Source organism: Mesoplodon densirostris, chromosome 20 (assembly GCF_025265405.1).
Source record: "Mesoplodon densirostris isolate mMesDen1 chromosome 20, mMesDen1 primary haplotype, whole genome shotgun sequence".
Lineage (NCBI taxonomy): Eukaryota > Metazoa > Chordata > Mammalia > Artiodactyla > Ziphiidae > Mesoplodon > Mesoplodon densirostris.
In genome coordinates this window covers 13333007-13356352 of record NC_082680.1, presented here as the reverse complement: position 1 = coordinate 13356352, position 23346 = coordinate 13333007, and the positions used below count along the sequence as shown (strand labels likewise).

Sequence of the window (23346 nt, the reverse complement as noted above, 5' to 3'; positions counted from 1 at the left end):
TAGAGAGAAAACCACAGTATTTGCCTTTGACCACTTTGGGTAAAATTGTAAATAGGTATTAACATGAATCAAAAGACCTAGGTAGGGCTTCCCTGGTGGCGCAGTGGTTGAGAGTCTGCCTGCCGATGCAGGGGACGCGGGTTCGTGCCCCGATCCCGGAAGATCCCACATGCCGCGGAGCGGCTGGGCCCGCGAGCCATGGCCGCGGAGCCTGTGTGTCCAGAGCCTGTGCTCCGCAACGGGAGAGGCCACAGCAGTGAGAGGCCCGCGTACAGCAAAAAAAAAAAAAAAAAAAAAAAAAAAAAAAAAAAGACCTAGGTATCATTATAGTTTCTCCTACTGATTCACTGCAAGACCCCCAACAGGTCCGTTAACCTCTCTTTTCTGTAACTTTCAAGCAGAGTGTGGTTTACAGAAAATACACATATAAGTATGGCCAAACTTCAAAAAGTAAAAGTGAAAAAATTATAAAATACTTTAAAAACAAATAGTAGGGCTTCCTTGGTGGTGCAGTGGTTAAGAATCTGCCTGCCAATGCAGGGGACACGGGTTCAAGCCCTGGTCCGGAAAGATCCCACATGCCACAGAGCAACTAAGCCCATGCACCACAACTACTGAGCCTGCGCTCTAGGGCCCGCGAGCCACAACCACTGAGCCCGCGCCTGGAGCCCATGCTCTGCAACGAGACGCCACCGCAATGAGAAGCCCACGCACCACAACAAGGAGTGGCCCCTGCTCACAGCAGCTAGAGAAAGCCTGCGAGCAGCAACGAAGACGCAATGCAGCCAAAAAAATAAAATAAAATAACTAAAATAAATGAATTTATTAAAAAAATAGTAGACTGTTAAAGCTTAAAGGAAACATACTGCTGCATTTTGAAGAGGAAGATGAATGTCTGAACAAAATTTTAGAACATAGATATATAAATTATGCTGAGTGGGGCTCCTTATTAGTAAGTAAAAATATTCATATTGGGAAACTTTCAGGCAGAAGTGTCTTTGTATTAATCTTCAAAGAGAAAGAGAATTACAAAGGAAAGTACTGTAAACTAAATTAGCTGGTATCAAGATAAAGAATTGACGAGGGTAGATCACAAAAAAAAGGATAATTTCAATTTACTAAAGTTTTACCTGAAATTTAGAGAAACAGAGTATGTCAATTATCTGCTGTTGTATAACAAACTACCACCAAATAAAAAAACATTTTATTTGCTTATGATTTTGTAGGTCAGCAATTGGGCTGGGGTCATTGGGCAGTTCTGTTCTTCTTGCCTGGGTCACTAACAATGCTGTGATCTCCTGGGGCGTAAGCTGGGGCTGCTTGGGCTATGGGGCCTCCATTGAGATGGCTTGTCTCTGCTCCCTTTGTTCTTATCCTCCAAGAGGTAGCTTGGGCTTCTTCCCATGGCAATGTCAGAGATGTAATATATACTTCAAGTTCTTTTTAAGCTTTCGCTCGTGTTACGTTTGCTAACATCCCATTGGCCAAAGCAAATCATATGGCCCAACCAGGAGTTAAATAGGAGAGGGGGCCTACGCATGGATTTAAACATTGGGAGGTGTAATTCATTGGTTCCATTACTTTAACAACCCACCACAATTTACTTTGACAGAATATACTAATCAGTTTTTGGTGGATCATCCGGCTGGTCACCAAAATCAGTAGCATCTAAGGACTTATCCCTCAAACATGTTAAAGTTCACATTTCTTGTTCCTGTTCTTGTTCGTAATCTGCTTCCATCTACCTATGAGATAGAGAAAAGAGCCTGGATAAGGATAGGGACATAGGAGGTAGTGGTACAACTATGTTTGTCAGCTGGAAGTTTGGTGATGTAGCCGTTAGCTTTCTTTTACCCTGACATATTCAAGCTATGAAAAACAAAGCAGAAAAGAAAATTCTAAGCACATTTAGATTTTGATATCCAGTATTATTGGACAGCAGATTATAGAGAAAGAAAATAAATTGTTTACTTTTTATCTAATTTATCCAAAATATATGCATGCTGAAAAACTTTGAACTGACTTATATGCTGTTTCATATTTGTCATGAGTAGAATAAAATATAAAGTAGGCAGTGCACAATTATTACACGTACTTGCATAAATTAGGAAAGGATCTTGAATATTTTAAGATTAACACTATGCACTTAAGATTATATAAAGCTTTTATACACTATCTAAAAGAAGTCAGTCATTTATTTGCTATAGGAAACAGAACATATTTTGGGGAAGTAAAAATTAGTATTAGAGAATTAATCACAGTTCAGAACAGGGGTTGGCACAGAGTAGGCCCTTAATTTAAATATTTTTCAATGAATAAATGTTATCCTTCTAGGAAAATATATCTAGAATAATTGAACAGACAAAATAACAGTAATCAAAATATTTCATATTTGAACAGGAACTTTAACTTTCAGAAATCCTTTTTAAAACATGTTTCTCACTACAACTCTATAAAGGAATATAGAGTTAAATATTAAAATCCCATTTTGCAGATGAGGGAACTGAGGTTCAAAGAAGTTACATGATTTGCCCAAAATCACATAGCTAGTTGGTGGTAGGACCTAAATGATAGGATTCTCCTTCGTTATGCTATCCTTCAAATATAATAGTTAAAAGTAATGTCAAAGGACAAAACAAACTGCTTTCTACATTACATGAAAATGTCCTTACAAAACCAATACAATAATAATGGCATTCATTTGCCTTTTTTCCTGGCCACACCACACGGCATGTGGGATCTTAGTTCCCTGACCAGGGATCCAAACCACACCCCCTGCATTGGACTGCCAGGGAATTCCATACTTAAAATAGATTGTATTTTAAACAGATTGTAAACTTCTGAAAGGCAGTACATGACTTCTAGTCATTCTCTCACTCAGTCCAAAAATATTAGCCAGGGGCTTTGCTAGAAAGTAGTATAAAATACGGTCTCTGTCCTTGAAGAGCTCAGTCTAATTGGGGTGGGGGGGAGGAAAAAGGGGGTGGGGAAGGGAGGCATAAAGCAATGTAATACATATTATAAGAAAGGTATTACCGAGGGTGACAAGAGGAGAGCTATTTCTGCTTTGTGGGAGTTAAGGAAATTTCAAATGTTACCTTTCCTGGGAATCTAAGTCATTTTGCTCTCTGAATTTCTTCTATTTATTATAGCATTTAGGTATGTTGAACTAACCTTTTAGATACTCAAAAGATATGGGACTACACTACACAATTTTTAAGTTGGTTTATAAACTTTAACACAGTAAATACTTCACCCTTCAAAACTTGATTCCTAAATTTAAAAAACAAAAGTCTTTCAATAGGTGTACATTTGCTCATAACCTAAAGGAAGTTTAGCATAGTGCAAAAACTGCCAGATAAAATGGAAGAGTCTTTTAATAGCTCTCTATAGAAATAGTCAAGCCTATATTGTTTCGGGAGGTTTACAAATAAGTGAGGAACAATTTTTAAAAAGGACAGGAGGGATAATATTTATATCTCTTCTGACAAAAGAGTCCAGATTCAGTGAATTTGGGGAAAGACCTTTTTTCACCTATGAGTTGATGACCTCATATGAACTATGAAGAGGAACAAAGCAAATAAAATCTCTGTCATGAAGGAGCTTATTTACAATATAGTTCATTGGTTCATTCATTCAATATAGATGCTTCTTCAGGAAAAGAAAATCAGGGAAAGGGCAAAACTTACAAATTCATAGCACAGAAAAGAGCCAAAATTAAAGCTTGAGATATAATAATCTTATTGTCTTATCATGGTAAAGTATACACAAAATTTACAATTTTAGTCATTTTTAATATAATTCAGTGGCATTAATGCTTTCACATTGTTGCACAACATCACCACTATCCACCTCCAGAATATTTTTGTCATTGCGTACTGAAACTCTGTACCCATTAAACAATAACTCCCCATTCCCTTCTCCCCTTGGGAATTTCTACCCTAATTTCTGTTGCTATGACTTGTCTACTTTAGATACCTCATGTAAGTGGAATCATATATTTGTCCTTTCCTGTCTAGCTTCTTTAATTTAGTGTAATGTTTTCAAGGTTCATCCATGTTGTAGCATGTGTCAGAATTTTGTTACAAAAGTGTTTGTTTGTTTGTTTGTTTGCGGTATGTGGGACTCTCACTGTTGTGGCCTCCGCCATTGCAGAGCACAGGCTGCGGACGCGCAGGCTTAGAGGTCTTGGCTCACGAGCCTAGCCGCTCCACGGCATGTGGGATCCTCCCAGACTGAGGCACGAACCCGCGTTCTCTGCATCAGCAGGCGGACTCTCAACCACTGCGTCACCAGGGAAGCCCCAGAATTTTGTTACTTTTTATGGCTGAATATTTCATTACTTGTATATACCACATTTTGTTTATCCAGTCATCTGTTGATGGACATTTGGGTTGCTTCCATCTTTTGGAAGCATTATTGTGAATAATGCTGCTCTGAATATGGGTGTATAAATATCTCTTTGAGACTCTGCTTTCAATTCTTCTGGGTATACATCCGGAGGTGAAATTGCTAGGTCAGATGGTAATTCTGTGTTCAATTTTTTGAGGAACTGCCATAGTTTTCCACAGCAGCAACAACATTTTACATTCCCAGGAGCAATGCACAAGGGTTCCTATCTCTCCCCATCTTTGCCAACCCTTGTTATTTTCTGTTTATTTTGTTTTGTTTTAATAGCCATCCCAATGTGTGCGAGGTGATATCTCATGGGGTTTTTTTTTTTTTTTTTTTTTTTTTTTTTTCTTTTTTTGCGGTATGTGGGCCTCTCACTGTTGTGGCCTCTCCCGTTGCGGAGCACAGGCTCCGGATGCGCAGGCCCAGCGGCCATGGCTCACGGGCCCAGCCGCTCCGCGGCATATGGGATCCTCCCAGACCGGGGCACGAACCCGTATCCCCTGCATCGGCAGGCGGACTCCCAACCACTGCGCCACCAGGGAGGCCCCTCATGGGTTTTTTTTAATATAAATATATTTATTTCAATCTCTTTCCAGCTGTTAACCAGTATATGTGTAGGTTTGTTAAGGGATATAAGAAACACTTTTAATTTTATTTATTTATTTTATTTTTGGCTGTGTTGGGTCTTCGTTTCTGTGCGAGGGCTTTCTCTAGTTGCGGCAAGCAGGGGCCACTCTTCATCGCGGTGCGCGGGCCTCTCACTATCGCGGCCTCTCTTGTTGCGGAGCACAGGCTCCAGACGCGCAGGCTCAGTAGTGTGGCTCACGGGCCTAGTTGCTCCGCGGCATGTGGGACCTTCCCAGACCAGGGCTCGAACCCCTGTCCCCTGCATTGGCAGGCAGATTCTCAACCACTGCGCCACCAGGGAAGCTCAGCCCCTCCTACATTGTTTTAACTACCCATCTCATTTACCAGTAGTCAGAGGACTTTCTAATGTGTTAGCAGCCCCTGGCCCATAAAGCTAACTAATTCTTTGAACTGAACTTTGCTGATAGAAGTAAAGGGAAGCCCTCTCATGGTTTTAATTTGCATTTCCCTAATGATTAATGATATTGAATACCTTTCCATGTGCTTATTGGCCGTCTTCTTTGGAGAAATGGCTATTCAACTCCTTTGTATAATAAACTTCTGACCACAGGGTAGACAACCATCCCTGGAAAATGGTGTCAGCATAGTTTTTTCAAGCAAAATTAAGTGAAATCCTTCCTTTTAGCCTCCTAAAACGACAGAGAAATGATTCTCTGTGCTTGTTGGTAGTTACGACCAATAAGTACGAAATGCATAATGAAGAACAAAAATAGAACCAATTCCTTAATGAGACTCCCTAGGATATGGCTAACCAGGAGTTCCTTTCCCTATACTTTCATGTAAAAAATATTGGGTACCTATTGTATTAATTTCCTGTTGCTGCCGTAACAAATTACTACAAACTTAGTGGTTTAAAACAACACAAATTTATTCTCTTACCTTTCTGGAGGTCAAAATCTAAAATCAAGGTATGGGCTGGGCTGCATTTCTTCTGGAGGCTTCAAGGGGAGAATCCCCTTTCTTCCTTTTTTTTTTTTTTTTTTTCTTTTTGCGGTATGCGGGCCTCTCACTGTTGTGGCCTCTCCCGTTGCGGAGCACAGGCTCCGGATGCGCAGGCCCAGCGGCATATGGGATCCTCCCAGACCGGGGCACGAACCCGTATCCCCTGCATCGGCAGGCGGACTCTTAACCACTGCGCCACCAGGGAGGCCCCCCTTTCTTCCTTTTGTCAGCTTCCAGATGTGCCTTCAATTCTTGGCTCACGGCCCCTTACTCCGACCTCTTGCTGCTTTTTTCTAAACAAAATTTTTTTAACCCAGTTTTATTGAGGTATAATTGACATATAACATTAAGGTGTACAACAAAATGATTTATGTACATATTACGAAATGATCACTATAAGTCTTGTTAACATTGATTACACATATATACACATTTCTTTTCCTTAGTATGAAAACTTTTAAGATCTATTCTTTCAGCTACTATCAAATATACAAGAGGTTATTAACTATAGTCACCATTCTGTGTATTACAACCTCTTACTTCTAGTGCCATGTCTTTTATTACTGACCCCGAATTTCTTGCCTCCCCTCTTATAAGGACCCTTATGATTACATTGATAACCTAGGTTGATTCTCCCATCTGAAGATCCTTAATCACAAAGTCCCTTTTGCCATGTAAAGCATCATATTCACAGGTTTGGGAATAGGAGGTGGGCATCTACGGGGCACCATTGTTCTACTGCACCTACTATGTGCCTGCGAGTTCAAAAGCGAAAAATTGCTGCATTCAATACATTGGACAGAAATCGTTTTTCTTCAACTTTTAAAAAATTGATTATTTATTTTTGGCTGTGTTGGGTTTTCGTTTCCGTGCCAGGCAAGCAGGGGCCACTCTTCATCACGGTGCGCGGGCCTCCACTTGTTGCAGAGCACAGGCTCCAAACGCGCAGGCTCAGCAGTTGTGGCTCACGGGCCTAGCTGCTCCGCGGCATGTGGGATCTTCCCAGAGCAGGGCTCGAACACCGTGTCCCCTGCGTTGGCAGAAAGATTCTCAACCACTGCGCCACCAGGGAAGCTCAGCCCCTCCTACATTGTTTTAACTACCCATCTCATTTACCAGTAGTCAGAGGACTTTCTAATGTGTTAGCAGCCCCTGGCCCATAAAGCTAACTAATTCTTTGAACTGAACTTTGCTGATAGAAGTAATCACAGACACAGCCGCCTCCGTATTTGTTATCATTGCTGCTGTTCAGGTACAAGATAATTAAAGCAGCTTTCCCCATGACATCAGCCACTGCAACAACTAGGTCTCCCCGCACTGCGGTTAACAGCCGAGAGGCAACAGCAGTAACACCCTGGCGGGGCACCGGGCAGCCGAGGGCGCGGAGATCACTCTCTTCCCGCGTCACTTGCCATTCGAGAGGAGGGGTCGTCGGGCAGGTCTCGCGCCCCCCGCCGGCCGGAGCGGGGCCGGCCCGCCGCGCTCTGTAACGCCCGCCGCGACGAGCGGCGCCGCGCGGGGCCTCTGGCACCGCCCCGTTCCCACGGGACTCGCCGCGTCCCCCTGCGACCTCTTTTCCCGTTCCGCTCTCTCCGCCTCCGGAAGCTCGAGCCGCCGCCGGGGCCGCGTGGAGGGGCTGCGGGAGCGCGTGCGCGTGCGCGAGGCCGGAACGCCGCGGGCGGCGCTGGGCTGCTGAGGTGGTCGCGGTGCCCAGGTGAGCGGCGGGCGGGCGACCCTTCCTCCCCTCGCAGAGCCCCCTCCCCCCGTCCGGGATCCGTTTTCGTCTCCGGAGCCCAGGCCTCGGCGAGCACGCAGGGTCGGTATGCGGAAGCCGGCGCGGGAGGTTAGGAAGGCGGGCCGGCCGGGCCCCCAGCCCTGCTCCCCGCCTCCTCTGCGGCCAGGGCAGACCCTCGGACGGCGGATGTAACCGCGGAGGCGTCCGAGCCGGCGGGACCATGGGGCCCGCAGCCCGCAGCCCTAGCCGGCCGCGGTGGGACGGCCCGGCCTGCCCTGGGGCGCGTTCGCGGGTGGCTTGTGGGTCGGGGTCGGCCGGGAATTTAAGACGTGGTCGCGACCGGAGTCCCGGCTCGGGTCACCGCCGCCCACCTCCGGGAACTTGACCCTGACCCCTGAGGCGGGAGGGGGATGTCAGTTATTATCCGCTACTTAGCGGGATCAGGAGGGGGTCATGTAAGGAACCTGAGTTCCTGGAATACAGGTGTTTACGTTGGCCCGAGATTTTCGTGTACCCAATCGGTTACCTTCTTTGGACCAAATCAAATGTCAAACTACAGAAATGTAATGTCACAGTATCAAAATAGCAGTTAAAAATGCCAGATTCCTATTTGTGTGTTTTCCTGATGTAACGTGAAAGCATCAGTATTTCTATTGCTGGTTCTGCAGGGGCTGTATAAATTGTGTGTCCAAGTGATTCCCGGGCACCTTTGGCAAGTACTTGTCCTCACTGAGCACGAGAACGGTTATTGCAGCCTGATGAACTGTCAGTTGATTTGAATCTCACTAACTCTGAAGTGAATGTTATCAAAAGGATTGCTTAGTGGGACAGTTGGATAATTTTTCCGTTAATTAAATCACCTGAATGTTTAAGTCCTTACAATAACCGGTCTGTTGGATGCTATGAACCTAAACTTAAACCTGAACTTAAACCTGAAAAACCTCCCAGGCAATGGGCTATGCACCCCTCTCATGAACTGTGACCACTTAGGGAGACAGATGCTTACACCTACTGGGGACTACAGGGACCTTGTAAATGCAGATAAGGGGATAGTTGATTCCGGTGTGTGTGAGAGGGGTGTGATGAGGGACAGCTGTAGGAAACTAGCTCAGGTGAAAGAGGTGATTTTTGTGCTTACATAACCGGCTAGCAAAGAGCAGAACCAGGGCCCGGCCTTAAATCTCCTAACTCCAAACTCCTTCATCAGATAAACATTCTTTGAATGTCTAGTATTTGTCAGGTCCTCCTTTGGGCACTAGGATATAAAGATGAGCAAGATACCAGGAGTTCCCAGTCTGGTAAGACCGGAAAGGCAGGAAACAGCTTTGAAAAACAGGGATTTCAAAGAAGGATCTGTAATCATTTGGCTTACGGTTAGACTTTGGGATTTAGACCTAGTTCATGTTAGGGTGGGGAAAGGTCATAGCCTCCAAATTTATAAATTCCCTCTGCAGCATCCCAGCACATGGCCATCCAGTCTTTGCTCCAACATTATCTAGTGACTTACAGCTCCTAATTTTAGAAGGCAGCCCATTCCATTTTTCAGCAATTCTAATGTTAAACTCAGAACAGCTTTCCTATGCACTCCATCTGTTGATGCAAGTTCTACCTCTGGAACTACAAATAGTAGCTCTCAAGTCTGTTTCATATCCCAGTCCTTCAAGTATCTGAACACACCCTTTCACTTAGTCATTTCTTTTATTCCTGTGAGCCCTTGGTCTGTAAACCAATTAATCATAACTTCAGTTCTAGACTCTTCACCATAGCACCCAGGGCTAAGTGCTTCATTCAAAAAGATGTTGCGGAAAAACCTGAATGAGCTTTTTTGGGCAACCCAATGGTTTGACCAAGCAGAATGTAATGCAAGTTGTCCTACACTGTATGTTGCTACCCCAGGTTTAATGACTTCCAGAAATGTCACTCTCCTTGCCAGAAATACCTTTGGAATTCAGTACTCTCTTTGGAAAGGGGGTTGGGTCCCAAGCTCAGCTTGGGATAGAGTCACAAGTTAATTCAAAGTTCTGAATTCTTATTACCTAGGTTAACAATTTACCTAAGGTGACTGGTTTATTTAATTTGCAATGGCAATGAAATTTGTTCCAGATTACTTTGTTAGAGGAAAACTGCTACACAGCAAATATATCTAGTAAAATGTGTGGCAAACACTGGCATATGTATCTAATTTTAACTGTGCAGACCACCCTTTTTTGCAAAGAACTGTTTCTAAAGCTCTATTGCTAAACAAGTCCCATTTCCCTTAAAAATCCCTGGGAGGGGAGGGTCTTCTTATCTTGCCCACTGTTTACCATCAAATAAATAATAGATATCACAACAATGTGATTTAAAGTTCAAAAAAGGAAGTCTCAGTCCCTAGCCTTTTGGAAGGACCATACTTTGAAGCAGAGTAGAACAGTGGTTAGTAGCATGATCCTCAAGACAGCCTGCTTTAGAATCTTGGCTGTGCCGCTTCTTAGCTGTATGGCTTCGGGCAAGTTCTTTGTCTGCTTCAGCTTCCTCTCTGTCAGATGGGAGGGATGAAACCTCTTAAAGTTATTGTAGAGATTCAATGAGTTAATACTTGTAATGCACTTAGAACAATGCTAACATGTAAGTACTCAATACTTCTGGCTCTTAGTAGTAGTAGAATAACAGCACTAGTACAAGTGAGACTTAGTTCTGTTAGTCATTTTATTTCCATAGAAATGTAAACAAGTTTTGCAGAGGGATGGAAGTTGGCATGATTTGGATGATTAGCTTTTTAAAAGATTTGCTTTTTAAACTGGCTAGGAAGATTTGTGCTCTGGGCTGTGCTATGAAACCATTCGCTTTGAAATTTTTAAGAAACTTGTAAAAAAATTTCTTGAGTCCTAAAGGCAGCCTTAACCTTACTGACAGAAAAACAGTAACCACAGCTCTTTTACTCCAGCCCTTGACATTTTGGATTAAAGGGTGAATTATCTTACAAAAAAGGCTGACTTTGGGGAGAATTTAATGACTGTTAATAAGAGCTGTCCATCATTCAGTAGCTGATTTGATTTGTTGTTTTTCTGTTTGAACTCAGGTGGGCAGAATTGGATTGATAACGGTCAGTCGTACTCTTTAGGTCTGTGATGACCTGTAGTCACAGGCCTCTGCCCAGGTTCTTAACTTTTCTCCTTTGTCCACTTTCCCAGCCTCATTTCTTCCCCCGCTTATAGGCTCAGACTCTTAGATGTTTAATGTACGTCCTCCCGGCCCGTGCTGTAGAATTTTATTGATATGTTTGTGCCCTTGAGAATTTAGTTTTGTTTTGTGTGTGTGTGTGTGTGTGTGTGTTGTTTTTCATAATTGTATTGTCATTCATTTAATTCTTTTCTCTTGGTAAACATAATTTTTGTAGATCTCAGCTTATCCATTTTGACTGATATATAATGTATCATATACAACATTTTGCTTATCCATTTTCCTCTTATTAGACATTGAGTTTTTTCTAAGTCAGTGCTATTACAGACAGGGCTGTGATGGACATCCTTGTACTTGTGCCCAGGAACACACAACTGGGAAGCATCAGAACCAAGTTTTGAGCCTGAGTGTCTGGCTCAGTTTGTTTTTTTCCACTGTGCAGACTCCCTGTCATCACTTACTTGCTTAGTTTACTGCATGAACACTATTACAATAACAGTAATGGAAATATTTAAAACGCAGCGGGATTGTTGATTTTTCAACTCTTCATTTTTATTCTTTTTTCCCCTAGTTTTTGTTTAAATGTCTAAATTGTATTTTTTTTTTTAATGATATCTCTGTGGTTTTAATTTTCTTTCCTTGGTTACTACTGATGAGCACTTTTTTTTTTAATGTTGAGCCTTCTTTAATTAATTTATTTTTTATTTTTGGCTGTGTTAGGTCTTCGTTTCTGTGCGAGGGCTTTCTCTAGTTGTGGCAAGTGGGGGCCATTCTTCATCGCGGTGCGCGGGCCTCTCACTGTCGTGGCCTCTTGTTGCGGAGCACAGGCTCCAAATGCTCAGGCTCAGTAGTTGTGGCTCACGGGACTATTTGCTCCGCGGCATGTGGGATCTTCCCAGACCAGGGCTCGAACCCGTGTCCCCTGCATTAGCAGGCAGATTCTCAACCGCTGCGCCACCAGGGAAACCTTAAATTGTATTATTAACCTAAGATGGATAACAATTTTGTATTATGCATTTTCCATGCTGATAATAGCACCTAAATCAGGAGTCCCCAAAATTTTTCATTAAAGGGGTCAGTTGGTAAATATTTTAGGCTTTGTGGGCCCTATGATATCGGTCACAGCTACTTAACTCTGCAGGTGTAGTGGGAAAGCTGTCAGAGACAGTTCCTAAACCTGTGAGTGGGGCTGTGTCCCAATAAAACATTATTTATGAAACAAATGGTAGGCTGCATTTAGCCCAGGCATAGTAGTTTGCTGACCCCTGATTTAAATAATTATTTTAACGGATTCATAATATTCCTATATTCAAGTTTTTTTCTGTATTAAAAGAAATGCTGTAACGCACAGTCACAGCCACTAACCATCAAGGAAATGATCTCCCTAAGACTGAACGTCAGAAAAGTAAAGAAGAAAATGACTGACTTAAAGATTGAGCCTGAAGCTGTGACCTGTGAATGTCACAGGGGTTAAGCAAAAGCATCATAACCTCTGGATGCCACACAAAGGAACAACAAACTTTGAGAACTTCAGAGCAGTAGCTGAGCGTGGTGCTAATGCCTTAGATTTGAACCACTTAAATCTCTCATTTAAGCTGAGTCTGATCAAAATGGGGGAGTTGTTAAAAAGAAAACTACAGGCTCCAGATGGAGTCACATCTGCTGGGCCACCCCACCGAACCGGGGCTTCATACCTAACCTACTTGAAGCTTCAACCTCCCCCAGAAATGTAGTCTTAACCGGTCAGTCAGAAATGTTCTGGTCAGCACCAGTGAGGTAATCTGTCACAGGGCCCTGTCCATCCTCCAAAGGGAGATGAGGTAAACTGCCACACAGACCCCTTTCGTCCCCCATGGGTAGGTTACCTAAGCCAGAAATAGTCTTTTTTATATATGAGTTCCTTGTCTTGCCTTTAAAAACCTTTCCCTTTCTGTAGCCCTTTGGAGCTCCCCTCTACTTTCTGGGTGGGATGCTGCCTGATTCATGAATTATTCAATAAGCCAATTAGTTCTTTAAAATTTACTTGTTTGAATTTTTCTTTTTTTTAACATATGTAAAACCTTTGGGGAGGAGGCTTCCTTCTGTTGATTTGAATTTTAAAACAAAGAGGGCATTAATCCGTGCTACGGGAAATAATATTTCTTGTATTTAATATTTATTAGGAATAAGTTTTAGTCTAATTTCTCTGAAATCTTTGAAGTCTGCTTATATCTTATTTCAGTTTAAATATAATAATGTGTTCGAATTTTAAAACTCACTTGTACTTAATCCTCTCTCAATTTATCTTCATTTAGCTTAAATTTTCCTGAATACTGTATACCATTTGCAAACCTGCTTAATTAATGGCATGATTACAATTTTAGTATATTTGATTTTCTTAAGTTCCTCAAACAGCTAACAAGACACACTTATAGATCTCACAAAGGAAACCTAAGTACTTAGATGTTTTTTATAAACCTGTCTAAACTTACTGATTTAATCAGATTCCCTTAAGTGTTTAAAAGTTGATTACAGTTAAATTTTTGCAAGTTTAATATATCAGAATCTCTTAAGTTTTTCAAAACTTTAACGGCAGAAACCTTAACCTATCATATTAATCTGTCACATTCGTGTTAATAGTATAAGTTTGGTTGCTTTTTAAATCATGTCTCTACCTACTTGTTTTTATAGATTGCAGGGTCACTTAAACAAAGGCTGCAGAGTATCATGGCTGATTTAGGATACAGATTACATAGTTTTTTATTGCTTGATGTAGTGTAACGGAATTAATCATGATTTGAATATAGTGAACCCATAATTGGATTGTTGGCTATATATTACTATTATTGGAATTTTGTATATACCTTTCCCTTGACATAGCTCATGTTATTTGCCTCTTTTGAATATCGTTATCAACTAATGGCTTTCCACAGAATTCCTTTTTTATTTTTAAGTGTATTTTGTGTTTTTTTGTTCTTCAGTGCAGGATTCCAGCTTGGACAGTGGAAGCCCCTTTAAACTGAATCCTTTGTTTTATTACCACTACTCTGGGCTTATTGTTTGTCTTTACCTCCAGAAATGGAATCAGCTGCCTTCCAAAGGATCTTGGTTTTGGGGGGTGCTTTTAGTGGAGAATAGTATTAGAGAGGTCAAACTCTGAATTCTAGATTATTAGTGACAGATACTGTGACACTGCTGTGTAGACACCTGTAATAAGAGAGAAAGAAAAATATGACTTTATACTGACATTTCCAGTTTAATCCCAGTTGCATGAAGTATTAAAATACTTTAAAATCAGTTTTGATTTTTTACCTTAGTAGTACATGTATAAATTTACAGGTCAACTAACAGTTTAAGATTTATAACCAAAATAGTGGTCCCGGCACCACGTTAGCAGCAATTGCTTTGAACTTTTTAATCCATTTCTAATATTTAACTCCATGTGTCTAAATAATATGCCTTAATTTTTCCATTTTAGAAGCCTACTATCTCAGTAGATACTAAATCTCTCTTACGCTGGACTCCCTTTAGCACAGTGAGACATGCATACTTTCCCCTTTTTAATGTGGTTATGTAACAATAAGTGATTAAATATTCGGAAGTTTTTCCTCCGAGCTCCCTGTACTGTGTATACGTGTGTCTTAGAGGTTTTGTTCCTCTTTAAGAAGGGACAAAGGGAGCTTTTACTTTTAATAGGAGTTATCTCCTGCTGCTCCCCCAGTGAGGGCAGTGAAGGAACAGAATAGGACAAAGACAAGTACTGAAACAGGGAAGTTTGTTAATCCCCATTGAACTATTTCTACCAGAATGATGTGTGTTTGGGCTGGCTAGGCTGATCTGAAGAGGTTTTAACACCATCCTCTCTTATTCTAAATTCTAACTGTACTTAATTTATAGAATTCAGGTTTTCCTTGGAGTTCAGTCTAGGTATCCATGTTTGTGATATGCCCGACGATCTCTTATTATTTTCTTGTGAACCAAACTATTAGCCTGACTTACTGTTCAGATCATTGGTGCTACTTGATATTATCCCTGTAGCCCCATTATCATTTCACTGAGTTATTGGGGTTTTTTTAATAAATTTATTTATTTTTGGCTGCATTGGGTCTTCATTGCTGCACATGGGCTTTCTCTAGTTGCAGCGAGTGGGGGCTACTCTTCATTGTGATGTGCAGGCTTCTCAATGCTGTGACTTCTCTTGTTGTGGAGCACGGGCTCTAGGCACGCTGGCTTCAGTAGTTGTGGCGCACGGCCTCTAGAATGCAGGCTCAGTACTTGTGGCAAGCAGGCTTCAGTAGTTGTGGCTCATGGTCTCTAGAGCGCAGGCTCAGTAGTTGTGGCACACGGGCTTAGTTGCTCCGCGGCATGTGGGATCTTCCCAGACCAGGGATCGAACCCGTGTCCCCTGCATTGGCAGGTGGATTCTTAACCACTGTGCCACCAGGGAAGTCTGAGTTATTGTTTTTTTGGTGGTGGTTTTTTTTGTTTGTTTTTTTCATGTTTCTCTTTATCTATTACCCAAACTTCTCAGTTTTGGAAAATTTGCAATTACTGTATAAAAATGAAAAGTATTTGGAAATTACTCTTTCATCTGATGGTTACACTTTCCCTCTTTTCAGATATATGTTTGCCGTCATGGATCGGTTTGGAGATATATCAGAAGGTGAAGTGGACCATTCTTTCTTTGACAGTGACTTTGAAGAAGCAGAGAAATGTGAAAGTAACTCAGTTTTTGAGAAGCAAAATGATGACGCTGAAGAGAGAATAGATAAAGATACGGAAAATGTAAGCTTGAAATTTGGAATACAAAGAAGGAAAAATGATCTTACTGAGAAGGGAACTGAAAGAAATGAGAAAATTCCTCCAGAAGAACACCCCACAGAAAATGATAATATACAAGCTGGGAGTTCTTTGTCCTTGACCACTTCTTCACGATCAAAATCGTGTGATGCTACAGAACATAAAATACACTTGCCCATCCCAAGTAGCATTCCCAAAATTGTAAAAGAAGGCGAACGTGATAACTCTACAGATGGAGAGGAAAGCAGTGATGATGAGAAAAAGCATCATGTCAGGTCAAAGTCAGCTAAACCATCTAATAACTTGAAGAAAAGCATAAGTAAAAAGTATTCCAGAAGTAATTCCTCTTCCTCCTCTTCCTCTCTGTCCTCCTCGTCTTCAAGTTCTGATACAGACTGTTCAAATACCGGGTCCGATGTCTGTTTATCTGATTCATCTCCATCATTAAAGAAGCGTCTCTCTGATGTAACCCACTTGCCACCAAAACAGAAATATAAACTGGGAGAAAAATCAACAGGAGCACAAACTTCAAGTACTAAACCAAAAGTCGGTGACTACACTGAGGAATCGGAAGATACTGTGACAGATGTCACTCCTTTATCGACTCCGGACATCAGCCCTGTTCAGTCTTTTGAACTGGGTGCATCAAACGATCAAAAAATGAAAGTTAAAAGGCAAGAGAACGTGGGTCAAGAAGTATATGAAAATGCTGAGGATTTTAAAAATAATTCAAAGTCTTTGAAATCAGCCAAAAAAGGGAAAGAAAAACAAGAGGCCAGTCTTGCCTCAACGTCGGCAGTGTTGGATTCCAATTTAGACCACAGATACAAGCAAGAAGTCTTACATGACACAATGGACCTGAATCATCTTTTAAAAGGTAATTTTAAAAACTGTGTATTGAATTTAAATATTAAACTTAATATTATATTGAGCTTAAATATATATATATATATTTTTTTTGCGGTACGCGGGCCTCTCACTGTTGTGGCCTCTCCCCGTTGCGGAGCACAGGCTCCGGACGCGCAGGCTCAGCGGCCATGGCTCACGGGCCCAGCCGCTCCGCGGCATGTGGGATCTTCCCGGACCGGGGCACGAACCCGTGTCCCCTGCATCGGCAGGCGGACTCTCAACCACTGCGCCACCAGGGAAGCCCTGAGCTTAAATATTAAATGATATGAATTTGCCTTGATTTTTCTAGTAGGTCCGTTTTATTGTTTGGGATCATTGATATTATCATAACTTTACCCAATATTCCATTTAAAAATATCTGGAATATCATTGTTTCTATTACTGCAAAACTACTCAGCTAGGACTAGAAACTACTTCATACTGATTCTGCTTAGTGCCTGAGAAACTCAAAATGCCTGGGGAGACCAGATGGATAAAGTAAACAAGAGAAGGGGAGCCAGATGTTTTCCCACGTTTGGTAGAGACACAGGCTTAAGATATATTTCACTTTCTTCTTTGAGAAAGGCAGCAGCACTAGGGTTAAAATAACCTGACCTGTTTCAGGGAAAGTGGCAAGAATGCTGACAAATGAGAGAACTTAAAGTAAACTGTGGGAGACTATTCAGATTTTAAATTAAAGGCTAAAGAGCATTACTTGAAAATAATTACCAAGTTGATAAAATAGCATAATTCAAGTTTTAGTTGCTTTAAGATAGAAGTATTTTAGAATTAGGATAATCCTGGTTGCTGTATTTGTCTCAATGTAGTATTACCCATTATTTAGTTTGAAAGGAACAATCTATTCCAGGTGAAGTAAAAGCAACTTTGAACTTTCTCTTTGACTAGTTAATATAAAACTAAAAATATTGAGCTTGCTGGTTAGGTGTTAGGGCAGTTGGAGATAAAATTTTTAAGTTGTAAATAGGACTCACTGTCTTCGTTTGTTTGAAATGTTATTTGAAAGAATAAATCTTCAGCTACATAATTTACATATGGTGGCAATGTAAGGGCATAAATAAATCCCCTATTTAGTCAAATGAGTCTCATAGACTGATGAAGTGTATTTTGGAGCAGTTTACACTTGTGAATGTTCCCTCTTTTATAGGTTTTCTTTGCTCTGATCGTACCTATTGATTGTTTAGTGTGTCTGAAAAATCAGATTCTCGGCATTGGCTATTACCATCTAGTGGTTAAGGCTCTACTCAATATATCTTTCCTGATAAATGCTCATTCAGTCTCTTAAAACTTTCAGGATTGAGTTTTCTATTCTTGCCCCTCTCCTTCTTCCCCTAACAGCCAAGAGTGATCTTTTAAAAAATAAATCAATCCTACTAGATTCCTTCTTAACTCTTCAGTGGGCTTACTCTTAGGTTAAATCCAAATTCCTTATCATAGGCTAACAGACTTTATATCAGTGATTTTCACCCGAGGCAGTATATTAGCATCACCTGGAGAACTGTTAAATTATCAAAACAAACTGTTAAATACTGATGCCTAGGCTCTGCCATGAGATTCTGATGCACTTGGTCTAATATGCAGTTAAGAGTGATGAATGATTCACTGCTGTCCGTCACATGGATACTTGCCTACATCTCCTTTCCTCTCTCTCATTACCTCTTGGTCCAGTCACACTCCTTCCTTACTGTTCTCAGAATACTTTGCATTCATGAGGCATTTTGCACTTGCCGTTGGCCTTTCTCTTTGTAGAGGCTCCTTCAGTCTGTTTCTAGGGTCTCAGCTTCTATGTCACCTTCTCAGGGATACTCTCTCTGAACATTCTGTGTAGAAGCTGCGTACCCCACCCCTGCCTCTCTGTCACAAAAACATATTTCCTTCCATGAGACTCTGGAATTAGTGTAAGCAACATGAGGGCAGCATCTTATCCCTTGATGGAATCCCCAAATCTACCAAGTATTGGCACATAATAGACAGTATTTATTAACTGAAGGACTGTGAGAGCTCTTCTGTTGTTCACAGCTCTGATGGTCAGGAAGTGTTTGTCATGTTTCACTGAAATTTGATTTTGTAACAGTTACCCATTAGCCTTAGGTTTGCCATCTGAAATACACAGAGTAAGTCTGTGCCTCTGCGTTACAATCTTTAATATATTTGATTAGTATTCTTCTCTAGGGAATATCTCTAATTTTTTTCTTTTTTTTTTTTTTTTTTTTGCGGTACGCGGGCCTCTCACTGCTGTGGCCTCTCCCGTTGCGGAGCACAGGCTCCGGACGTGCAGTCTCAGCGGCCATGGCTCACGGGCCCAGCCGCTCCGCGGCATGTGGGATCTTCCCAGAACGGGGCATAAACCCGTGTCCCCTGCATCGGCAGGCGGACTCTCAACCACTGCGCCACCAGGGAAGCCCCAATATCTCTAATTTTTTATCAAGCCATTCAGTGTAACAATTTTCACTTAAAAAAAAAATTGTAATGGCCACTTTGCAGTCTGTAAGATCAGGTGTATAACGAGTCGGGTTGATAATTCGTCAGGTTGAGGGCTGCCTCTGTCTTCATCTCTTCTGGATCTCCAGCGTCAGTCCCAGTGCTCTAGAATAACAGTTTTCAAACTTTTTGACCTTGAGACTAAAAGCACTCTTTTAGAAATTATTGAGGGCCCCAGGAAGCTTTTGTTTAGTGGGTTATATCTATATAAATATTTACCATATTAGAAATTAAATCAGAAGTTTAAAAAATATTTATTACTTCATTTAAGAATAGTAATAGTAAACCCATTATGTATTAATATAAGTAACGTGTTCTATACAACATAACTATAGTTCCAAAAAAGTTCGTGATTTTTGCTAGTTTCTAATGCCTGGCAATAGCTGGATTCTCATGTCAGCCTCTGCATACAGCTATTGTGATATATTGTTTTGGTTGAAGTATATGAAGAAAATCTGGCTTTACAAGGATATATAACTGGAAATGGAGTGTTTTAATATCCTTTTCTGTTAATTTTAGATATTTTTTTGATTCCACAAGTAGTAGTTTCTTAAAATGTTAGTTGCAATGTACAGTTTGAAACTGATATTATTTTGTAGTCCATTACATTAGAATTTATTGCTCGGTCTTACATTTTGAACGTATTGTTTGCCCTTGCATGGTTTTGTAACATGATATATAGGTTATTTGGAAAATGTTGGTTCACTGAGCATATAAATGTTGACATATTGCATAGTACACCATACAGATATCACAGTTGTTGATATCACTACCAATCTCACTAGAAAGCTCTTGGGAAGCTATCAAACTCAGGTTTATCAAAAATTCTAATTTTTGCTAAAATGCTCAGATTTTATGATTGCCAACAGATACTGTCAGTTGTTTTTCTTGAAGTGACAGGTTTCTTAAAATCATATTGGTAATGCAAAAAATTGGAAGGTAGTTGAAATTAAACCATAAAAATCTATCTGATGTGATAATGCAGACCGCTCCTAATATTTTATATTAATAATATGCATCTTAATATATTTGCTTTTTCTTCTGTGTCAAATGTCCTTTGCTACATTGTTCTTTTTTTTTTAAGATGTTGGTGGTAGGAGTTTTTATTAATTTATTTATTTATTTTTGCTGTGTTGCGTCTTCATTTCTGTGTGAGGGCTTTCTCTAGTTGTGGCAAGCGGGGGCCACTCTTCATCGCGGTGCGCGGGCCTCTCACTATCGCGGCCTCTTGTTGCGGAGCACAGGCTCCAGACGCGCAGGCTCAGTAGTCGTGGCTCACGGGCCTAGTTGCTCCGCGGCATGTGGGATCCTTCCAGACCAGGGCTCGAACCCGTGTCCCCTGCATTAGCAGGCAGATTCTCAACCACTGCACCACCATGGAAGCCCTGCTACATTGTTCTTAATAATTTCTACTGTGATTTATATGTGTTTAAAAGTAGCAGCCAAACGTTTGGCATTATAAAGTATCTTACAAAATTTTCTTAGATTAGAAAAGTAAGTATATTGAAAATAAATGTTACAGAAGATAAATGAAAATGTATAATATGACTTGTAGGTTCATTTTAAGGGCCCACTGTTCCATTTTTTTATTTTTATAAGTACTATTTGATTCCACAAATTATAAGCATCACTTAATTCTAAGAATGAGAGAGGACACAGCCAATAAAAATCTTGCTTTAGGAAGAAAACATTTGACCCTTTTGGAATTGTCAGGTTTTAAAAAAAAACATCTAATGGAAAATAGTCTGTGATATCTGAGCTTTTTGTTCAGTACCATCAATGATTATCTCTTTGTATTATTTAGGGTGATTTTGGATGTAAGAAACAGAAATTCCTAATGAAACAGTGTTTCTCACATAACAGGAAGTCCAGAGATAGACCAGCTTGAGGGTTGACTGACTCAGTGGCTTAAAAATGTCCTCAGGGACCCAGGTTCTGTCACTGTATTCCCCCAGCCCTGGTGTTGGCTTCATCCTTAGGCTACCAGGAGATGTCTGCAGCAACTTTTAGTATCCACATGCAGACATGACAGTGTCCAGAGAAACGGAAGCTGCCTCTACGTCTGGCTCTCTTAGAGTGGAGGAACCTTGAACTGACTTCCACTTATGTCTCATTGCTCAGAACTGAGTTACACTCCTATTCCTGAAACAGTGATTGGCAAGGGGAATGGGATTATTCCAGGCCAGTAAACTCACTCTGGAGTCAGGATTGGGAGTCCGGCGAGGGAGGTCAGCTTCCTCTTAAGGACATAGCTTCATGGGGAGGAGCTAGATGTCTTCAAAAAAAAAAAAAAAAAAATCAGGATGTGTTAATAAGTAAGAAGGAGGAAAATAGTGTCAGGGAGGAGAAAATTCCCCCCCTCTCCTTCTTGCGTTCTTTTGACTGGCCTAAAAATTAAACTGAGACAAAACATTAACAGGAGAAAAAAACAAATTTAAATCGTACTTACTGAGGTCTCAGAGAAATAGGAGCTAAGAAGTAACCAAGGCAGGCAGCTTTCATACTTTTTAGACAAAGAAACAAATTTTGTGAGGAATTGACAGGACAAAGAAACTTAGGTTTGGGTTTTTAATTAGTGAAGAATCTTACCAGGGATTGGGCTTGGAGTAGTAAATCAGCAAAGAAGAACAAGGCTTGTTTATACAGCCTTCTTGGTCCCCAGTTCCCTATCACTGGTGATAAGGTTGGCCCTCTCCCTCCTGGTACAGGGAGGGCACCTTTCACATTGAGAGATTCAGTTCTTGTTTTCAGGGAGACGGGAGGGTCAAAGTGTCCTTCTTGCACCAGCTTTTTCTTAAGTAACTTTAATTCAAAATCATCAATATGGCACTTCGGCATATTTGGGGGTGACCTGCCCAGAACCCCAACAGTAGGAATATATGCTAATTGGGCAGCCAGCTTTATCCACTAGGCCAGAACTTCTCAAACTTCAATATACATACAAATCACTTGGGAATCCTGTTAAAATGCAGATTCAGGTTCAGTTAATCTGGAGTAGAATCCAAGGAGCTACATTTCTAGCCAGCCCGATGGTGATACCAATGCTGCTGATTCAAGGACCCTAGTCTGAGTATCAAGACATTAAAAAAACTACCTGGTTCCATTGAAAATAATTAAGGGGTATCCCTCACAACTCTTATCTAATCCATTTCTGAAACTTTTTAGATACAGAAGGCCTATATATTTTTAAGTTTTAAGTTGGAAAAATGATAATCCACCCCAAATCCCTTATCCGTTTCCCAAATATAATTGAAACACTGAAACACTGTTTTAACCCGGAAACTGAGCTAAAATGTAAAAGGAAAGCTTTATTCATACTGCTGCACCGTAGGGAGCCCTGATCACAGTGACCTGCCAGTAGGCGGTATTCAGGGCTTCTATAGGCACAGGAACAAAGCAGCGTTTTGCCCCTTGATACATCTGTTATTGGAGTCAGTAATAACCCACCAAAGATTCTTTATAGTAGTAAAGTATTTTAAATACTAATTATGGAGATCAGTCTATTGCATAAGGTATTTCTTCAGATTTTTTCAAATTATTTTTCATTCTCGGTTTACCCAGTGAAGCTTTTCAGATCCAAGAATATTTTCATTAGGTTTTCTTCATTTCTTTCATTAAGTTTTCACATGTCCAGTTTCCACAGACATGTGAGATGCGATGTGTGCATGGCCAAGCTATGCCCCTCTGCACTCATATCTCAATAAGCCTTATTACTTCCAACATTTACCCCACTCTGTGGGCCTTTTAGGCCTCCTTGGCTCACCTAATTTCTTCACAGCCTTTTCCACTTCCTGGGAAGTTAAATTCACTTAATGAGAGGAAGAGGATAGTGATAATGCATAACACATTTTAAGAAGTATGAGCAGGACCTGTGATCCCATCCGAGTAGGAACACAGCCTGCTGTGCATCCTCTCAGTTTAAACATTCTCACTAGCTCAAGTACAGTTACAGGAAAACGCTTCATTTGTTCAGATAGTGAATTCTGAGGTAAATATTTTGCAAGCTATTACAGCAAATATTGGGCGAGACTTTAGATAGGGATGCCTCTATTAGCTAACAGTGTTAACATTATTTATTGGTTTAAAAATGTTTTGTTGGGCTTCCCTGATGGCGCAGTGGTTGCGAGTCCACCTGCCAATGCAGGGGACGCGGGTTCATGCCCTGGTCCGGGAAGATCCCACATGCCGCAGAGCAGCTGGGCCCGTGAGCCATGGCTGCTGAGCCTGAGCGTCCGGAGCCTGTGCTCCGCAACGGGAGAGGCCACAACAGTGAGAGGCCCGCGTACCGCAAAAAAAAA

General features: G+C 41.1%; 1 protein-coding gene across 2 annotated transcripts in view; it reads left to right on the top strand.

Annotated features, from left to right (window-relative positions):
- Positions 1-7554: 7554 nt before the first annotated feature.
- CFAP97 (cilia and flagella associated protein 97) overlaps positions 7555-23346 on the top strand; it is a 35568-nt gene continuing 19776 nt past the window's right edge. Inside the window, exons 1-2 of one of the 2 annotated variants that reach the window (XM_060086143.1) lie at positions 7555-7699; positions 15481-16538. In XM_060086143.1, the coding sequence (XP_059942126.1) occupies positions 15485-16538 (1054 nt within the window). In that variant the 5' untranslated portion in view covers positions 7555-7699; positions 15481-15484. Of the gene's footprint in view, positions 7802-15480; positions 16539-23346 lie in introns of both variants that reach the window. The other variant, XM_060086142.1, reaches the window with a different exon arrangement.